General features: G+C 39.5%; 2 protein-coding genes across 4 annotated transcripts in view; one reads left to right on the forward strand and one right to left on the reverse strand.

Moving 5' to 3' along the window:
• Window positions 1-16,710, forward strand: part of mkxa (mohawk homeobox a) — a 343,537-nt gene that overhangs the window by 147,072 nt on the left and 179,755 nt on the right. The window lies entirely within an intron of this gene.
• afap1 (actin filament associated protein 1) overlaps window positions 1-16,710 on the reverse strand; it is a 123,019-nt gene that overhangs the window by 14,731 nt on the left and 91,578 nt on the right. For 2 of the 3 annotated variants that reach the window (XM_022670295.2, XM_022670294.2), the window contains exons 7-13: window positions 15,342-15,434; window positions 13,645-13,720; window positions 7,727-7,876; window positions 6,327-6,538; window positions 5,137-5,282; window positions 4,889-5,006; window positions 2,103-2,276 (exon numbers count right to left, since the gene is read on the reverse strand). In XM_022670295.2, coding sequence (XP_022526016.2) covers window positions 2,103-2,276; window positions 4,889-5,006; window positions 5,137-5,282; window positions 6,327-6,538; window positions 7,727-7,876; window positions 13,645-13,720; window positions 15,342-15,434 — 969 coding nt within the window. The remainder of the gene's footprint in view (window positions 1-2,102; window positions 2,277-4,888; window positions 5,007-5,136; window positions 5,283-6,326; window positions 6,539-7,726; window positions 7,877-13,644; window positions 13,721-15,341; window positions 15,435-16,710) is intronic. The other variant, XM_022670296.2, reaches the window with a different exon arrangement.

The raw sequence follows: 16,710 nt of genomic DNA on the forward strand, positions 1-16,710 counted from the left end.
GGAATTCAGGCTTTCAGTTAACAGCTGTGCTGAACTCATCAGGAGTTAATTACTTAAATTACTTGAGTTACAGGTATATATAGCTCTATTTGAGTAATGTTCTTATCCAGATTATGAGAAGCAAGAACTACTCAACCGCAAAGACTATCAAAAACACTATAATGATGAAACTGGCACTCATCAGGACCGCCCCAGGAAAGAAAGAGATAGAGCAAGAGTTTCCTCTGATGTACAGGATACGTTTATCAGAGTTACCAGCCTCAGAAACCACAAGTTAACCCCTTAACAGGCCAGGATTTTTGTCAATGGCCTGCCTGAAATTTAACCACTAAATCTTGATGATTTCTATTTAAGCATTACTTAAAAAGCGTTTTAATCTTTTATAAAGAACATTACTGAAAAGCATAGTTGTAACTATAATAGAAAATACAAAACAAACATTTAAGTAAATCTGCTAAACAGTCAGACGTTCATTGCTATCTTGCTATCTAACATTAAACAGAATGAACCAGCGTGAACGAGCATGTCAGTTTCCTATACTGAGAAATGCAGAAGAGCTGCACCGTTAAAATAGCAATCTAGCAATCTGCCAAAGTCAGAGCGCACCTGGCTCTTAAAGGGAATGATAAGCAACTGACATGCTGATTGGTTTATTTCACATTACACTCAAAATTAGCCACACCTATGATTAATTAAAAAAAACAATTTTAAAGTATAGGCCTTTTGTGCATTCTAAGCCACACAATGTGTACTTTTCCTGCCGTTATGATAGCAAAGACACACTGACACACCCTGAATCAATCTGTATAGTGCATGGTTGACGGCTTGCCTAAAGATTGCTAAAGTAGGTCTCCTGTCTCTTAACAAGTAAACTGTTAGACTGTTGTGCAACTCAATAGCTCAAGAACTGTGCTTTTATGAAGTGTAATTTCTCAGCTCTGGAGTGGCCCTACAGTCTAACTGCTGCTTATGCTTAAGGGTGAGTTGACCAGCAATAAGTTCCCCAGCAATATATCAGTAAATATACAACAGTTAGTTCCGACCTCAAAATCTGATTGGTTGAGAAGTGTTCTAGCCGTGCTGATATATGTGATAACATCACGGCCTTCTCACACTAAACCTGTATCACTCCGCCGACGCGTTGCCGAGTAACGGCGTATACACACAGGACACCTGCAGCAGCGTTAGCTTAGCACAGGCTAGCGCTCAGCCGTGGCACGCTCGCCAGCAGCCCACAGCGCTGACTCGTCTTTTGTGGAAAAAGGGAAAGAAAATCGCTCGGTTACTGCCGTCTGTGAGCCAGAACTCTAACCAGCCAGGCTAGGCTAAGCTACCCTAAGCTAATGCTGAGCTAAAGCAAGCTACGCTAACCTAACCACAGTCCAGCCGGCTAGCTAAAACCAACACCACCCAGCAAAACAAGCAGAAACGCTCAAACAATGCGCGGCTTTCACCTGAAGATGACTCCACGGAGCAGGAGAGGAGAGTATTAGTGTTATTTCACCCTCCTAACGTTACCATCTTCACTTCACACACACAAATCAAAATTTTGATATCAAGCTAACTTTCGTGGTGTTAGTCTGTATGAACCATACACCGTTTTGTAGTTAAGTTTCAGTTCTGTTACAGTTTTTGCGGAACTACTTTTTGGCGGAAGGCTCAGTCCATATTAAAGCATATTCATTCTGAATTTCATAAAGTCCTTTGATTTATTTTCTTGATTTATTTAGTAAAAAAAGAAACTGTTGTATAAAAGCAATAGAACACTCGAGGTCGTGTGTTATCACGAATAACATCACGGCTGTGATGAACTACAGTACTCGCCTTCGGCTCGTGCCTACGACCGAATCACAGTTGTGATGTTATTTGTGATAACACACTCCCTCTCGTGTTCTATTGCTTAAATATAACTTATAAATATAAGTTAGAAGAATGTTTGACTAAAGTTACAATACCTCAACCTTTTAAACGTGTAGTTAAAGTAAAGACATCCTAAACCTGATGAGCAGATATTAATAGACAGAGATATAAAAACAGAAAAAGCTCAGATTGACAGAAAGCTGAGAAATCAGAGGGTTAGGCAGAGAGTCAGCGTTAGTCACCTGAGCGTTAGCGTTAGCAGCAGAGGAAGAGGAAGATGAGGAAGAGGAAACGGCTTTAGGCGTGCTGTAATGGCCGGGTTTGGGTGAGTAGCGGGAGGCCAGTTTAGGAGAAGGCATGTTCTCATAGAGATCAGTGTTCTCATACAGAACCGCCTCCCGAGGATCCGGGTCCAGCTGAGAGGAGGAGGAAAGAGGATTAAAGAAAGCAGATAAAGAAGAAGATCAGAGCAGGAGATATAAACAATATATCTATGGACAAAGATATTAGTATTAATGTTATATATCTGGCCCATGAAGTTATTTGAACTATAATAAACGATAATGAAAAAAAAATAAGGAAAAAGCTTCTCTGGTGAGCTTTTGTTTACATTCCTCCCCCGTCTCTCTCTTTGTTGTGCTCGGCGTGACTTTAGTTTCTTTAGTTTCCGCCCGTTCTCGTTTTTCCACCCGTTCTCGGGCTCCCTATCTCCTTATAAGGGCATTTTTTTCTCTGGCCGTGTCCCAGTTCACTAGCCGGGGCAGCGGTAGTGTATTGGATCGTGACCCTGACGACACGGGTTCGATCCCGCGTGAGGAGCGGTGTGATTATTTATTTATTTATTTATTTATTTTTTCTTTCTTCTTGGGTTTACCTGCTTTGAGATCAACTGTTTTGCAATTGGGTTCAACAACCCTCTGGGCTGGAGAGCTACTACTCACTACACTTCATTTTACAAAACACATTTTTTTTTTTTGTGGCCACCACGTGATGGCTTGGAAAATATCTAAACCACGGCCAAACTTAATTAAGAGGAGGAGGAGGAAAGAGTATTTAAAAAAAGCAGATATAAAGAAGATCAGAGCAGGAGATTTTTGCTATTAATGTAGCATGGTATAGTGATGCTAGAAAAGAAAAAGATCCCGATACTTTATCATTAAAAACGATATAATACTCTTTTTATTTATTTAGTAGCGATATTTTAACCCAATCGGCACCAAGTGCCGCATTAAACACTAAAATCTCACCTTGTAGTTTCTCAGCTCAGTAACGTAACCCCCTTATCAGGTCAGGATTTTTGTAAATTGTCTGCCTGACATTACACCACTAAATCTTGAGGATTTCTAGTCGAGTATTACATAAAAAGCTTTTATGTTTGATAAGGAACGTTATTGAAAAGCATAAATGTAATTGTAAGAGAGAAAAAATATATATTTAAGTAAATCTGCTAATGTCAAATATAATAAATATAATGAAAAAAAATGTCTCTTTCCTGAACTTCATTTTAAAATCAATATTTTACTAAAAATACAAATCAAACAGTTAATTTCCTCCAAACCTTTAGTTTCATTAAGTTTGTCTAGTTTTTACTTCCTTATTTTCAAACCTGCAGAGTTTGGGTTGATTTCTGTTACTGATCTGAATTATTAAATGGAGTAGAGAGAAAAAGAACAGGCAGCTTCTCCTTAAAGTGTCCTGTAGGAGATTTCAAATCCCTCAAATTTTCAGAGTGTAAATTACTTATTTTACTGCAGAAAAAAAGGGTTTTGTATCACCTACACCTGTAGCCTGTATACGAGAAAAGGCATTTTAAAGGGTTAAGAATGCCTCCACACATTGGCATAAAGCAAATACCATATATATATTTTTTTTCTCAAAAATTAACAGTGTGCCTTATATTCCGGTGCCTCTTATATATGAATTCTGACGCCTACAGAAGACATAGCCTTTCTGCACTGTTGATACAGTTTTTAGCAGCTCCCAGTGGTGTAAAATGACCTTGCATATGTCCTGTATGGGCATCCGTACTCTAAATACATCAGGAAAACATAGCAAAACCCTTGTTCACTTCGATGTAGGCACCCTTCGTAGTGTACAACATTAAAATTGAGAAAAAATTGCAATCACGCTACGAAACGAAAACTCGGTGCATGCTCCACTCAGTTTTTAAGAACAGATTTACAACATTGTTAGTGATACTAAAATAATACTGTTTTATAAGAGTTTGTCTAACGTGGCAGCTGGAGCTTTTCAATGAGTTAAATAAAGTTATAGGCTTATCTGACTGTTTTGTTTTTCGCTTAACGAACCTTATAATCCAGTGCGCCTTACAGTCTGTAAAATATGGTATGCGTCTAGAAAGATCTAGAAAGAAATCCTAGCATCATGTTACAGTCATTTTCTGTGGCTGATTCACTGCATTATTTCTCAGTTGGCAGTTCTGAAGTATAATCCAGTGTCTGAGGAGAGCTCTGTGTCATCTCTGAGTTTCCCTGCAGCTGTGTTTTACGCCAGCTTAAAGCCTCATAACAATACATGGGCTTCCAAACTATGATTAGAATCACTGATTCCAATTTGCACTCGATTCCTGAATCAATTCACTCAATGAGTTGACTTTACACTCAACCCATCAAGTTCAAGTCCTCAAAAAGTGTCCAAACACTGCACAGATCACATAAACACACCTCTTAATCCTTAAATTCAGCCCCTATACATGCAGACTTCCTTTACAGGCATTATTGAACGAATGGGGGCCGAGCCAAAGAGCTGACTGCACTGAAGTGTGGTACTGTAATAGAACATCTAAATACTTTTGTCCAAACCTGCTGTTAGAGTTGCAAAAGGGGACCGACTCCACACTAATGTTGATGGGTTTAGACATTGGGACATCATAAAAGCTTCTGTAGGTGTAATGTATGAGTATCCCAATACATTTGTCCATTTAGTGTAGGTTCACAGTCAGAAAAATAGCAGGAGTTAATTGTTAAAAGTTCAAGAAAGGAATTAGTGCGAGTTTACGTGAACATACCGATCCGTTGATGCAGGGAACGTCATCGTAGTGCAGGGCCACGCCGGACGGGCGAGCGTAGCCGTTCACCGGGTTATCCAGGTACGGGTTTGGAGATACAGCACGCTTACTGGTGAAACTGGAAACAAAAACATACAATTGTAGAAATAATCATCTCAAATCCATAGTAAATGCAGGATAATAATGAGAACAGGTCCAAAATGACTACATATATTGTAATTTAACGTGATTCAGATGCAGTTTCTCACCAGAAGGACTGCTTGGCCAGCTGGATGACGTTGGCGGTGGTCTCTACATCTATATAGTCGTAGTGCAGCGCCGCCGGGTCAGTGGTGGAGCCGGTCTCCGCCAGCAAAACCCCCAACCAGCGACCCATACTCTCCGAGGACGAGGCCTGAGAGAGATATATAAGATTAAATTACTGCTATTAATACTTACTGATATACAGCTCTGGAGAAAATTAAGAGAGCACTTCAGTTTCTGAATCAGTTTCTCTGATTTTGCTATTTATAGGTTTATGTTTGAGTAAAATGAACATTCTTGTTTTATTCTATAAACTACAGACAACATTTCTCCCAAATTGCAAATAAAAATATTGTAATTTAGAGCATTTATTTACAGAAAATGAGAAATGGCTGAAATAACAAATAAAGATGCAGAGCTTTCCATGTTTTGTTCCATGCATCTTAGCATCATGTTCTTCTCCTCCACCAGTCTTACACACTGCTTTTGGATAACTTTATGCGGCTTTACTCCTGGTTAAAAAATTTAAGCAGTTCAGCTTTGGTTTAATTGTTTGTGATCATCCATCTTCCTCCTGATTATATTCCAGAGGTTTTAATTTTTTTAGTAAAAGCTTTAATATTTACTTATTTTGCAATAGTATGTCCATGAAATTAATGAAATCATTTTCAGCATTGTCACTGTATTCACAAAAATACCGTAGAATATTGTGATGCAATTTCAGGACCGTGTCAGTGTGTCTTTGCTATCATTGTTTTGGCAGATTGCTATTTTAACAGCGCAGAAACCTGTTCTCATCACTTGCTTGTTTACGCTTGTTTATTTAGTTTATTATTGATGTGAAAGTTGGGTTTGTGCACTGCTGCATGTTCGTGTGCGTAACAAGCAATGGGGTATGCACAGGGGGTCATGCCTGTGTCGACAATTCACTGCCAAGATAGCAATGAACGTCTGACTGTTGGCGTGTGTCTAGGTTGTATTCAGTCAGTGGAGCTCCTGTGTTTCTGTTGCCAAGATAGCAATACACCAGACCACCACACCCATCAGTGTAGATATATTCACAAGCACTGTTGCTGTTTAAATGAAGCAGGCGGTGGAAGGTGTGAAAATAGACTGTTGGTGGGGTGTAGGATAGCAATGAACATCAGAGCACATCTTGTGTAGGGTGTAAGATAAGGCTATTCGTGATTCTCACCTCCAGCACAGCTACTTCCTGTCCATTTCTCAGCAGTCTGAAGGCGAACGGGTGTTTGGAGTCCAGGCCTGGAATGACCTCACATCCTCTGAGGGGCAGCGAGGCCATGTGGGTCTTCAGGTCCTCCCGGTCTTTATGCAGCAGCAGCTGGTTATCTTTCAGCCGGCACCACCGCTCCCTCCAGCGGTTATTAGACAGCACGTTCAGATAGCCTGTCAATCATACAGACATTCCATAATAATCAGAACAGCTGACTTACTGATGCAACAAAAAAAAAGATAAACTGATCAAAAAGTGTTATGGTCTCAGGGGACGGCTTGAGAACACTCAGACAGGGCTGGGTATCAATTAAAAATGTTCAATCTCTGTACCGATTCGATAACCAAAAAATATATAAAAAGCAATAATTATTCTCATATAATGTATTTATTTAAAAGTCTAAAGAACTCCATCTTTCTGGATCTTGTTTCACCGAAAACAGTGAGTATCTTTGTTTGTGGTGCTTTATTAAAAACAAAAACAATAGCATTACTTTAACTGATTAAACTATAAATATTTTTTTCTAATCATACTGCTGGATGCATTTATTTCAGCTTTTAAGAGTTCTTTTTAAGAAATATCAGCATTAAATTAAATTATATTTATATTAGTGGTGTCAATCGCTAAAAAATGAATTATAATCATGATTTTTTTTTTTTAATGCTGGTATTTACCTGTATTTTTGGGAAGAGAGTTATAATAGTGTAGGGTGAGAGGGAGGGAGAGTCAGCGTGAGAGAACAAGAGACAGCACAAGTAATCAAAAGACAGAATTAGAGAGGGACAGACAGAATGAGAGAGGGAGAGACAGCACAAGATATGGAGAGACAAAGCGAATGAGCAAGAGACACAGCATGTGAGTACGAGAGTCAACGCAAGAGACAGATTGAGTGAGTGCGAGAGAACAAGAGACAGTGAGTGAGCGAGAGACAGAGTGAGTGAGCAATAAACGCCACAAGAAAACAAGAGACGGCATGTGGGAGTGAGAGAGGGAGAGACAGTGAAAGAGAGGAAGAGACAGTGCGAGAGCGAGAGACGGTACGAGTGTGCGAGAGTCAAAACGAGAGAACAAGAGACAGCGCGAGTGACCAAGAGACAAGTGCAGAAGAACAAGGGAAAGCAAGGATGAGCGAGAGAGCAAGAGACAGCACAAGAGAGGGAGAGACAGTGTAAGAGAGGGAAAGACAGAGCGAGTGAGCCAGAGACAGTGCAAGAGAGGAAGAGACAGAGTGAAAGAGAGTGAGAGAGAGACAGAACAAGTATGTAAGAGTAAGAGACTATGCGAGAGAGGGAGAGACAGAGTGAGAGACAGAGCAAGGGAGCGAGAGACAGCGCAAGAGAGAGTAGCTCCTCCAGTCTCACCGCAGGTGGGGACGTCCTCCTCGGCTGAGGACGTCTGCTCGTCCGTGGACGGCTTCTTCTTCCCCAGGCTGATGATCTTGGTGATTTTCTTCCCTGCTCCCTTTCCCACAGTGCCTTTCTGCTCAGACTTACTGTTCTTCTTCCCTTTAACTGAAACAGAATCAGAACAAACACAGCATTAATGCTTCTATTACACCACATAGATCTATTTCGTTTCATTAAAAGTACTTACAACAAAAGTCGCATTCATGCCAATATATTTAGTAACCAAAATGGGTCTCAAAATGAGAGAACATCAAGTGCGAACAATAAAGAAAAGGTTTTTTTTTATGCAATCAGAGCCATCAGATTTAAAGTGCAACCTACCAAAATGAACCACTTCTGACACCAATCTTTACATTTACACTATTAATTAAAAAAACAATACTGTGATTCTGACAATTCATACAGTATTGAATTCAATTAGCAGTTTCCTCTGCTGAAAAGCACTGGACACGTCCAGGTAGCTGCGCCGTTAAAATAGCAATAGCACAGTGTACTTTTCCCATCGTTATGATAGCAAAGACACACTGACACACCCTAAATCAAACTGCACGGTGCACAGTTGATGACTCTCTCTTTCTCTCTCTCTCTCTCTCTCTGTCTATACCGCTCTCACTTTGTCTCATCTCTCTGTCTCTGTCTCTCTCTTTCTACCTCTCTCTCTCCATTTCTCTGTCTCTGTCTCTCTCTCTCTACCGCTCTCACCTTGTCTCATCTCTCTGTCTCTGTCTATTTCTCTCTACCTCTTTCTCTCTCTACTGCTTTCACTTTGTCTCATCTCTCTGTCTCTGTCTATTTCTCTCTACCTCTTTCTCTCTCTACTGCTTTCACTTTGTCTCATCTCTCGGTCTCTCTCTCTACCTCTCTCTCTACCGCTCTCACTTTGTCTCATCTCTCTCTATCTCACTCTCTCTTTCTCTCTACCGCTCTCACTTTGTCTCAGCTCTCTGTCTCTCTCTCTATCTCTCTCTTTCTAACGCTTTCACTTTGTCTCATCTCTCTGTCTCTCTCTCTCTTTCCCTCTCAATTTCTCTCTCTCTCTTTCCCTATCTCTCTCTCTACCGCTCTCACTTTGTCTTATCTCTCTGTCTCTGTCTCTCTCTCTTTCCCTCTCTATATCTATCTCTCTCTCTTTACCTCCTTCTCTCTCCACAGCTCTAGCTTTGTCTCATCTCTCTGTCTCTCTCTCTCTACCTCTCTCTCTCAATCTCTCTCTCTTTTCTGCTCTCACTTTGTCTAATCTCTCTTTCCCTCTCTCTCTTCATTTCTAGAGATAGAGAGACAGAAACGTAAAGAGAGAGAGAGAGAGGGAGACAGAAAAAGAGCAGTAGAGAGAGAGAAAGAGGTAGAGAGGTAGAGAGAGAGTGATGTTGGGATGAGGTGGGATAATGAGAGCGTTTGCCATCAGGAGGTTGAGCTGAGCTGATTCTCCTCTGAAGAAGATCACATCTGTTCTGGCGACACCTTTAATTAAAGCTCAGCTCAGCCGAACCCGGAGCCGTCCGCCCAGCAGCGCCGGGCCTCGGGCCGAAACCAGAGCCCCAGCTGCAGAACCCATTCCCCTCTTTTACAGGACTCTACTGCAGCTCCCTCGCTCCAACATCAGGGGAAACTCAGTGATCAGGCTAATTTGATTCCTCCGAGTCTGAGCTCTTACACACGCTGGAAAGAATGCAGCTAATTTAATTAATCCTGCACTCGTTCCTGTCTCAGCTCCTCCTCCTCCTCATCAGAGCGGGCGGGCTGGCAGCGTGAGCTGACGTGAGGTAGACCCATCTGGAGCGCTCGTTACAGTCAGAAACGTGAGATCAGATAAGAGCGGCAGGAAAACGTCACGTTTCTCCAGCCGACCAAAGTGCTACCAGACTGAGGGTTACCCTGCGGTTACAGTGCGGGACTATACAGTGGGGGACAGCAGCTTCAGGAAGGTCAAATCTGGATCAAATCTGTCCTGTAGGTAGTGGTACTGCATCTATTTCATCAAGTAATTCATAAATGCAGCAAATCTAGAGTCTTAAAAGATATGTCGCAATGCTCATTGCTACCTTACACCCCGTCAACGCCAACCCTGTCTATTTTCACGTCTTGTGCACACGCTGTTAAAATAGCATCAGAGTTGCATCTAGAATATATCTAGACTGATGGAAGTGGTGGTCTGGAAAAGTGAGTTGTGTTCAGGTAAATATCTGGTGTTTTTCTTGTGTATTTTGGCGTAGGGAAACACAGGAGCTCCACTGTCTGATTAAAACCCTGACAACAGTCAACAGTCAGCCGCCCAATTCTATCCGCCGTGCATGTTGCGCCGTTCATGTTGCGCAGACTTAAATAAACCCGCTGCAGAGCACAAATCCAGGTTTTACATCAACATTAAACAGAATAAAGAATAAAATAACATTACTGATCCCTTAAATGAGCTTCAGGATAAGTATCCTCTGATATGAACACGCCAAAGTCAAAGCTCACCTGGCTCTTAAATGGAATGACAACTGGCACTCTGATTTGTTTCATGTTACGCCCAAAATTAACCACACCCATGATTAATTACAAGAATTAGTTCATGCCTTTTGCGCGTTTTTGAGCTGTTTTTAAGAAGAACGGTTGCTAAGGTGTTGCTATGGTATCCGTGGTGGTTGCTATAGTGTTGCTAAGTGGCTGCTAGGGTGTTGCTAAGGTGTTGGTATAATAACGTTGGAACGGAGTCGATATCTCAAAAATTGCGACCCGGTTAAGCGGACACATTTTTTTGGAATAATAATAATAATAATAATAATAATAATAATAATAACAATAATAATAAGAAAAAGACTACTAATAAATATTTTTATTAATAGTTCTGATCCTGGTTCATTTTTTATAATCAGCAGCTCATCTCCAGCTGGTCTGAAGCAGGACATTTCTGTCCAGGGATAAGGACAGTAATCCCGCAGGTCTGAAGCAGATGTCCTGACTGGTTTATAAGGATGTTTAATCCGGGCTGAGATGGAGAACAGAGCTCAGCGTGGATAAATTAATCCCTTTAGCTTATTAAACAGCATCTCCCGTCCTGTTTCTGGCATCGGCCGCGTGGAAGAAGATCTACGTCACGTATAAACACGAGCTCATCACAGTCTGCTCGTCCTCCATCATCTCCAGAGACGGGATTTAAGGTGTCTCTGAGATTTACTGCAGGCTGTATATCTGAGAATTTAAGGCGTCTGTCTGAGTTTGGACAGATATAACTGCTATTTAGACAAATAGAATTCAGAGCTTTAAATTCAGCCTGACTGTAAATTACTCTCTGCAGTTCTGTAATAAATGACTTTCTTATGCTCGAATCTTCCTTCCAAAACCAGAAGATGACACAGATGTGGCTGAAGGATATTAGGTCATAGAATAGAATAGAGTTTTTATTGCCATGAGCAGATTTTTGAACATATAAGTATGTTTATGGCTTCAGAATAAGAAGAAAAAATGGCTATACTTATCTCCATTTTTATCGATTTTTAGTTTAATACATAATTTGAACAGATAAACTGTCCTTTACACTGTGCCAAAATTTCTTGATGAACGGACCAATAGAAACTCTTCAAAATTATCTGAAATAAACTCTTTTTACATTGACTTCTATGGAAAGTTTACAAGGTTTTTTCTCTCTCCTGTAAAGTTGCTGTTTTGGAGATATACTGTAATTACAAATCCAGCAGCTGAATTGCTACACAACCCAGACAATCAGATATTTTGGTAACACTTTCTATGAATGTCTTCTCTATTAGACTCTATAACCACATTCATAACATATTATAATGCAATCATAAGGCATTATAAACATGGCTATACATATTTATAAAAATGCATAACCCATTATAGCCATGTTTATAAAGCATTATGACTTGTGATCATAATATGTTATAAGTTGTGCTTATAATATATATGTTAAAATAGTATATACTGTATATATATATATATATATATATATATATATATATATATATATATATATATATCGTTAATAATCTAGTCCCACAATAAAGGTCTGGCACTTTACTTAGAGCGCACAAAGACCTGTTATAATACATTATAATTGCCTATAATTAATATTATATTATGTTCAAGGCAAGAATAATTTATCAGTGGTTGAAAACATATTTATAGGATTATTGAGGGTGTGTTTATAAGTTTTTAAGCTTTTTTAGTCATGATGCAAGTCTACAAGCTGGGACTGAGTTTCTTGATATTGATGTATAACATGTTATAAACACAGCTATTAATGCATTATAATCACAGGTCATAATGAATGCATTATAATGTGTTATGAGTATGTTTATAAAGTCTTATAGAGATGGCATTCTTAGAAAGTGTTATCGAAATGTTTTTTTTATTTTATCTTTATCTCATCAATGATTTTATTACAGCTCATGACTTTACCTAGCAGACTTAAGGTCCTATTTTAGTGATCTATAGAGCATCGGTCAATTGCATATCATGTAGCTTGATTTAGGGCGTGTCGATGTGTCTTTTGTATCATGAGGGCATCAAAAAATACTCCTTGTGCAGCTCGAAAGGTGAAAAAAGCACTAATACTTAAAAAACTAATTCTCTTAATTAATCATGGGTGTGGTTAATTTTGGGCGTAACGTGAAATAAACCAGTAATTAATCAGTGTGCCAGTTGTCATTCCCTTTAAGAGGCAGGTCAGCTCTGACTTTGGCACGTTCGTATCTTAACAGCGTGGCGCTTTTGCTTTACGCGGCGTCTGTGAAGATACATAAGCAGCTAATGTATTGGTATGTAATGTAATTACACATCCAGTGGCATTGACTTTATAACTGCTCATCACTTTACCTAGCAGAGTTAGGGTCCTATTTTAGTGACCTATAGCGCACCAGTCAATTGCATATCATGTAGCTGGATTTAGGGTGTGTCGGTGTGTCTTTGATATCGTGAGGGCACAAAAAAATATCCCTTGTGCAGATAAAGTCATGAAATAATTCTCTTAAATAATCATGGGTGTGGTTAATTTTGGGCGTAACGTGAAATAGACCAGTAATTAATCAGTGTGCCAGTCGTCATTTCCTTTAAGAGCCAGGTGAGCTCTGACTTTGGGCGGCTGACTGTTGAATGTTGTCAGGGTTTTAATCGGCCAGAAAAGCACCTGTGTTTCCCACCGCTAACTGTTGCACACTTTATGTTTACTAGATTTTGTATCATTTCTGATTATTGACTGGACCAAAAAAGCTTAAATGGAAAAAAATAAATGGAAAAAAAAGAATCATTGGGGCGTTCTAAAACTTTTGACTGGTAGTGTAAACTGGCCAAGTATTAGCTGCACATCTCAAAAACAGCATATCTGCAAAATAACAACTTAAACCCTTTAATCTTTTAATGGAAGTCAATGTGTAAAAAGATTTGCATGTCGGACACGCATTTCTATTGGTCGAAACGTCACAAAAGTTTAATTTTGACACAACTGCTAGAAACTGATCTGCCTAGCAACACATTAGCAACCACCTTTAACACCTTAGCAACAGCCTAGCAACACCTTAGCAACCATAACAGCAACTGAACCATAGCAACAGCAAAGCACATACTTAGCAACTGCCTACCAATACCTTACATCAGACAGCAACAAGTTTACCAGTCAGTGGAGCACCTGTGTTTTCCGTTGCCAAGATAGCGATACGCCAGAAATGTACCTGAATACACCTCATTTACAGACCACCACGCCCATCAGTGTAGATATATTCAGAAGCACTGTTGCTATTTAAACGACGCAGGTGGAAGGCAGGTGTGAATATACACTGTTGGTGGGGTGTAAGATAGGAACACTGGTAGTTTTTTATTTAATTTGAGGTGTAAAGTATAGGAAACTCAATTTAGATTGAGATTAAGGGTTTTACCTGGATCTTTTCCATCTGTGACGCTGTTTTCATGACCGGGCTCACCGTCTGAACTCGGCCTATCACAGGACAGCTTCTGCAGGAGGGGAAAGAGAGGGCGGAGCATCACAACATCATCTATACCTCCTTAAAGCCATAAAAACATATACAGTACCAGCCAAACGTCTGCACTCATCTACTTATTTAATGTTTTATTTTTTTTCCTACATAGTAAATGAATGTTAAACAAACCAAAATACTCTGTGAAGAAGCATTTAGATGCTCTTATCTGCTCTGTACAACAGAGGAAACTCTGGCTCTTACTTTCCTGCGGCTTCCTGATGAGTGCCAGTTTCATCATTATAATCATAACTTTGATGGTCTTTTTTGCAACTGCACTTGAGGATACTGTTTTAAAAATTCTTCGGTTTAGATTTACTAACTTTCTTTTTTTGTCTTTACTTAGTTGAGTATTTATTCAAGTAATTAACTCTTGATGAGTTCAGCACAGCTGTTAACTGAAAGCCTGAATTCCAGGTGACTCTACCTCATAAAACTGACTGAGAAAATCCAGCAGAGATGTTCAAAACTGTCTAATCTAAACAAGAGGTGCTACTTTGAAGAATCTAAAATATAAAACATATTCTGGTGTGTTTAATTCTTTACAGTTTAAATGACTTTAGTATTAATCTACAATGCAGTACATTTTAAAATAATAAAAAAAACACAAAATTTAAGTTATATCCAAATTTTTGACTGTATATGTGTTCACATGACAAAAAAGCACATATTATGCTTCTCTGCTGTTTATTTAAATTTAGAAAATAATACATTGAATTTAACAGAACTGATAATTAACCTACAGCTCTGGCAAAAAACGAAGAGTTTCTGTGATTTTCCCAAATTAAAAACCTCTGGAATATAATCAAGAGGAAGATGGATGATCACAAACCATCAAACCAAACTGAACTGCTTGAATTTTTGCACCAGGAGTAAAGCAGCATAGAGTTATCCAAAAGCAGTGTGTAAGACTGGTGGAGGAGAACATGATGCCAAGATGCATGAAAAAAAAACTGTGATTAAAAACCAACCAGGGTTATTCCACCAAATATTGATTTCTGAACTCTTAAAACTCTTTATGAATATGAACTTGTTGTTTTCTTTGCATTATTTGAGGTCTGAAAGCTCTGCATATTTTTTTGTTATTTCCGTCATTTCTCATTTTCTGTAAATAAATGCTCTAAATTACGATATTTTTATTTGGAATTTGGGAGAAATGTTGTCTGTAGTTTATAGATTAAAACAGCAATGTTAATTTTACTCAAACATAAACCTATAAATAGCAAAATCAGAGAAGCTGATTCAGAAACTGAAGTGCTCTCTTCGTTTTATCAGTAAAGCTCTGTTTAACTAAAGCTATTAAAGCTATGTAAACTCTTGCTTTCTACTGAAACACACAGTTAAAGAGCATCTGTTTGGTATTAAGTGTGAATAATTACAGCTTGCACACGCTGTGCCAGTTTAAGAGATGCTCGTCATTAAAGGTATTAAAAACCCACACACACAAATACACACACACACACACACACACACACAAACACACACACGAACACACACAAAGCAAGGCATGTACCTGCAGGGAAATATGGTATTCAGTGAGTTCAGCACTATTGTATAAACAGGATGTAGCTCTACTCCTCCATCCACCTCCAGCTTACCTTCTCCAGCTCCACCTTGTGCACCAGAGATCCAGATCCGGCTCCGTCCGAGTCCAGCGCTCCGGTTCCGCTAGCACACACCTCCCTCATCACCTGAAACAACAGCACACGGAGTTAGAGATACAAATAATGACTATTTTGGTGGTTGATACTTTTTTTTCGGATTAGTCGCTTTATCGATTATTTCCGTCATGTCTCTGCTCCCTATGGGTTTCTCTATCAGTTCAAAACAAGGGATGTGTTTAAAAAATCAATTCTTCGATTTTAATCGATCATCATTTTAATGATATGATATTGATTGATATAAACCCAAAACGATCTTTAGAACTAGCCCATTTTCCTCGGGAGACTATCCCCGCGAGCACTGCCCTCTGGCTGGGGTGATCTGGAGGCTGCAGCACAGGAGTCACACTGCGGGGAGTTTCTGTAAAAATGTAAGCAATTTTCTTCTGTATTTTCACTCACTGCTGCCTGTGTTTATCAAACGAGTACATTTAACACTGTTTTAAGTTGTTTTCCAGTGTTGTTTTTGCCTCTACTTTATTTAAAGTAGGACCTGACCGGCTGAATCCATCGTTAGCTTAGCGGGTTAGCCCCGGGGAAGCTAAACCCCCTTTAGCCGGGTTTACTAGCCATATTAGCCAGCGCGCTAAACTACCATCCCCAAACCCCCCCCAACATCCCCCCCAATGGTGGGCTATAGCAGCATCAGGTGGTCTCTCAGGTCGCTTAGTGTAACAGGTTTAATGGTTAGACTGAATAACTGTAGATTAATCTATAACTGAGTGATTTAATGTGTAAATTGTGAATTATGATGGTGTTCTCCGTGAAGCGCTGTTACTAATTCAGATTATTTTGTCCCCAGGGATGAACGTGATTACAGGCCAAGGAAGACGCTCCTATAACAGGGGAGCTGAACTCCGGTCAGACTGGCTGCTTTTTCCTTTTTCCGAATTTAAATAAAGTTTTCTCACTTAACCTTATTCATTTAGCTTGTTGTGTTTTTATTGTCACTTTGCTTATTATAATATCACATTTGAACTAGTGGGTTTGGGTAGATTTCACACTTTTATTCACAAATAAATAAGAAATTTATAAAGCATGTTATATTTTTGTTTTATGTAACGAAAACGTCAGTTATATGTTCATACAGCGCTGTTGAAAACTGTGCTGTCTCTCCCTCTCTTGCCCTCTGTTTTTCCCTCTCTCTGGCTGTATCTCGTTCACTTGCTCTGTCTCTCCCTCTCTTACATTGTCTCTCTCTCTGTCTGTCTCTCTCTCTGTCTCTCTCTTTCTCTCTTGCACTCTACCCTGAGATATTTATCATATATCATACAGTAAGTCTGCTAGAAGTAGAAATAGCTCTATT

The sequence above is a fragment of the Astyanax mexicanus genome, chromosome 15 (assembly GCF_023375975.1).
Source record: "Astyanax mexicanus isolate ESR-SI-001 chromosome 15, AstMex3_surface, whole genome shotgun sequence".
Lineage (NCBI taxonomy): Eukaryota > Metazoa > Chordata > Actinopteri > Characiformes > Acestrorhamphidae > Astyanax > Astyanax mexicanus.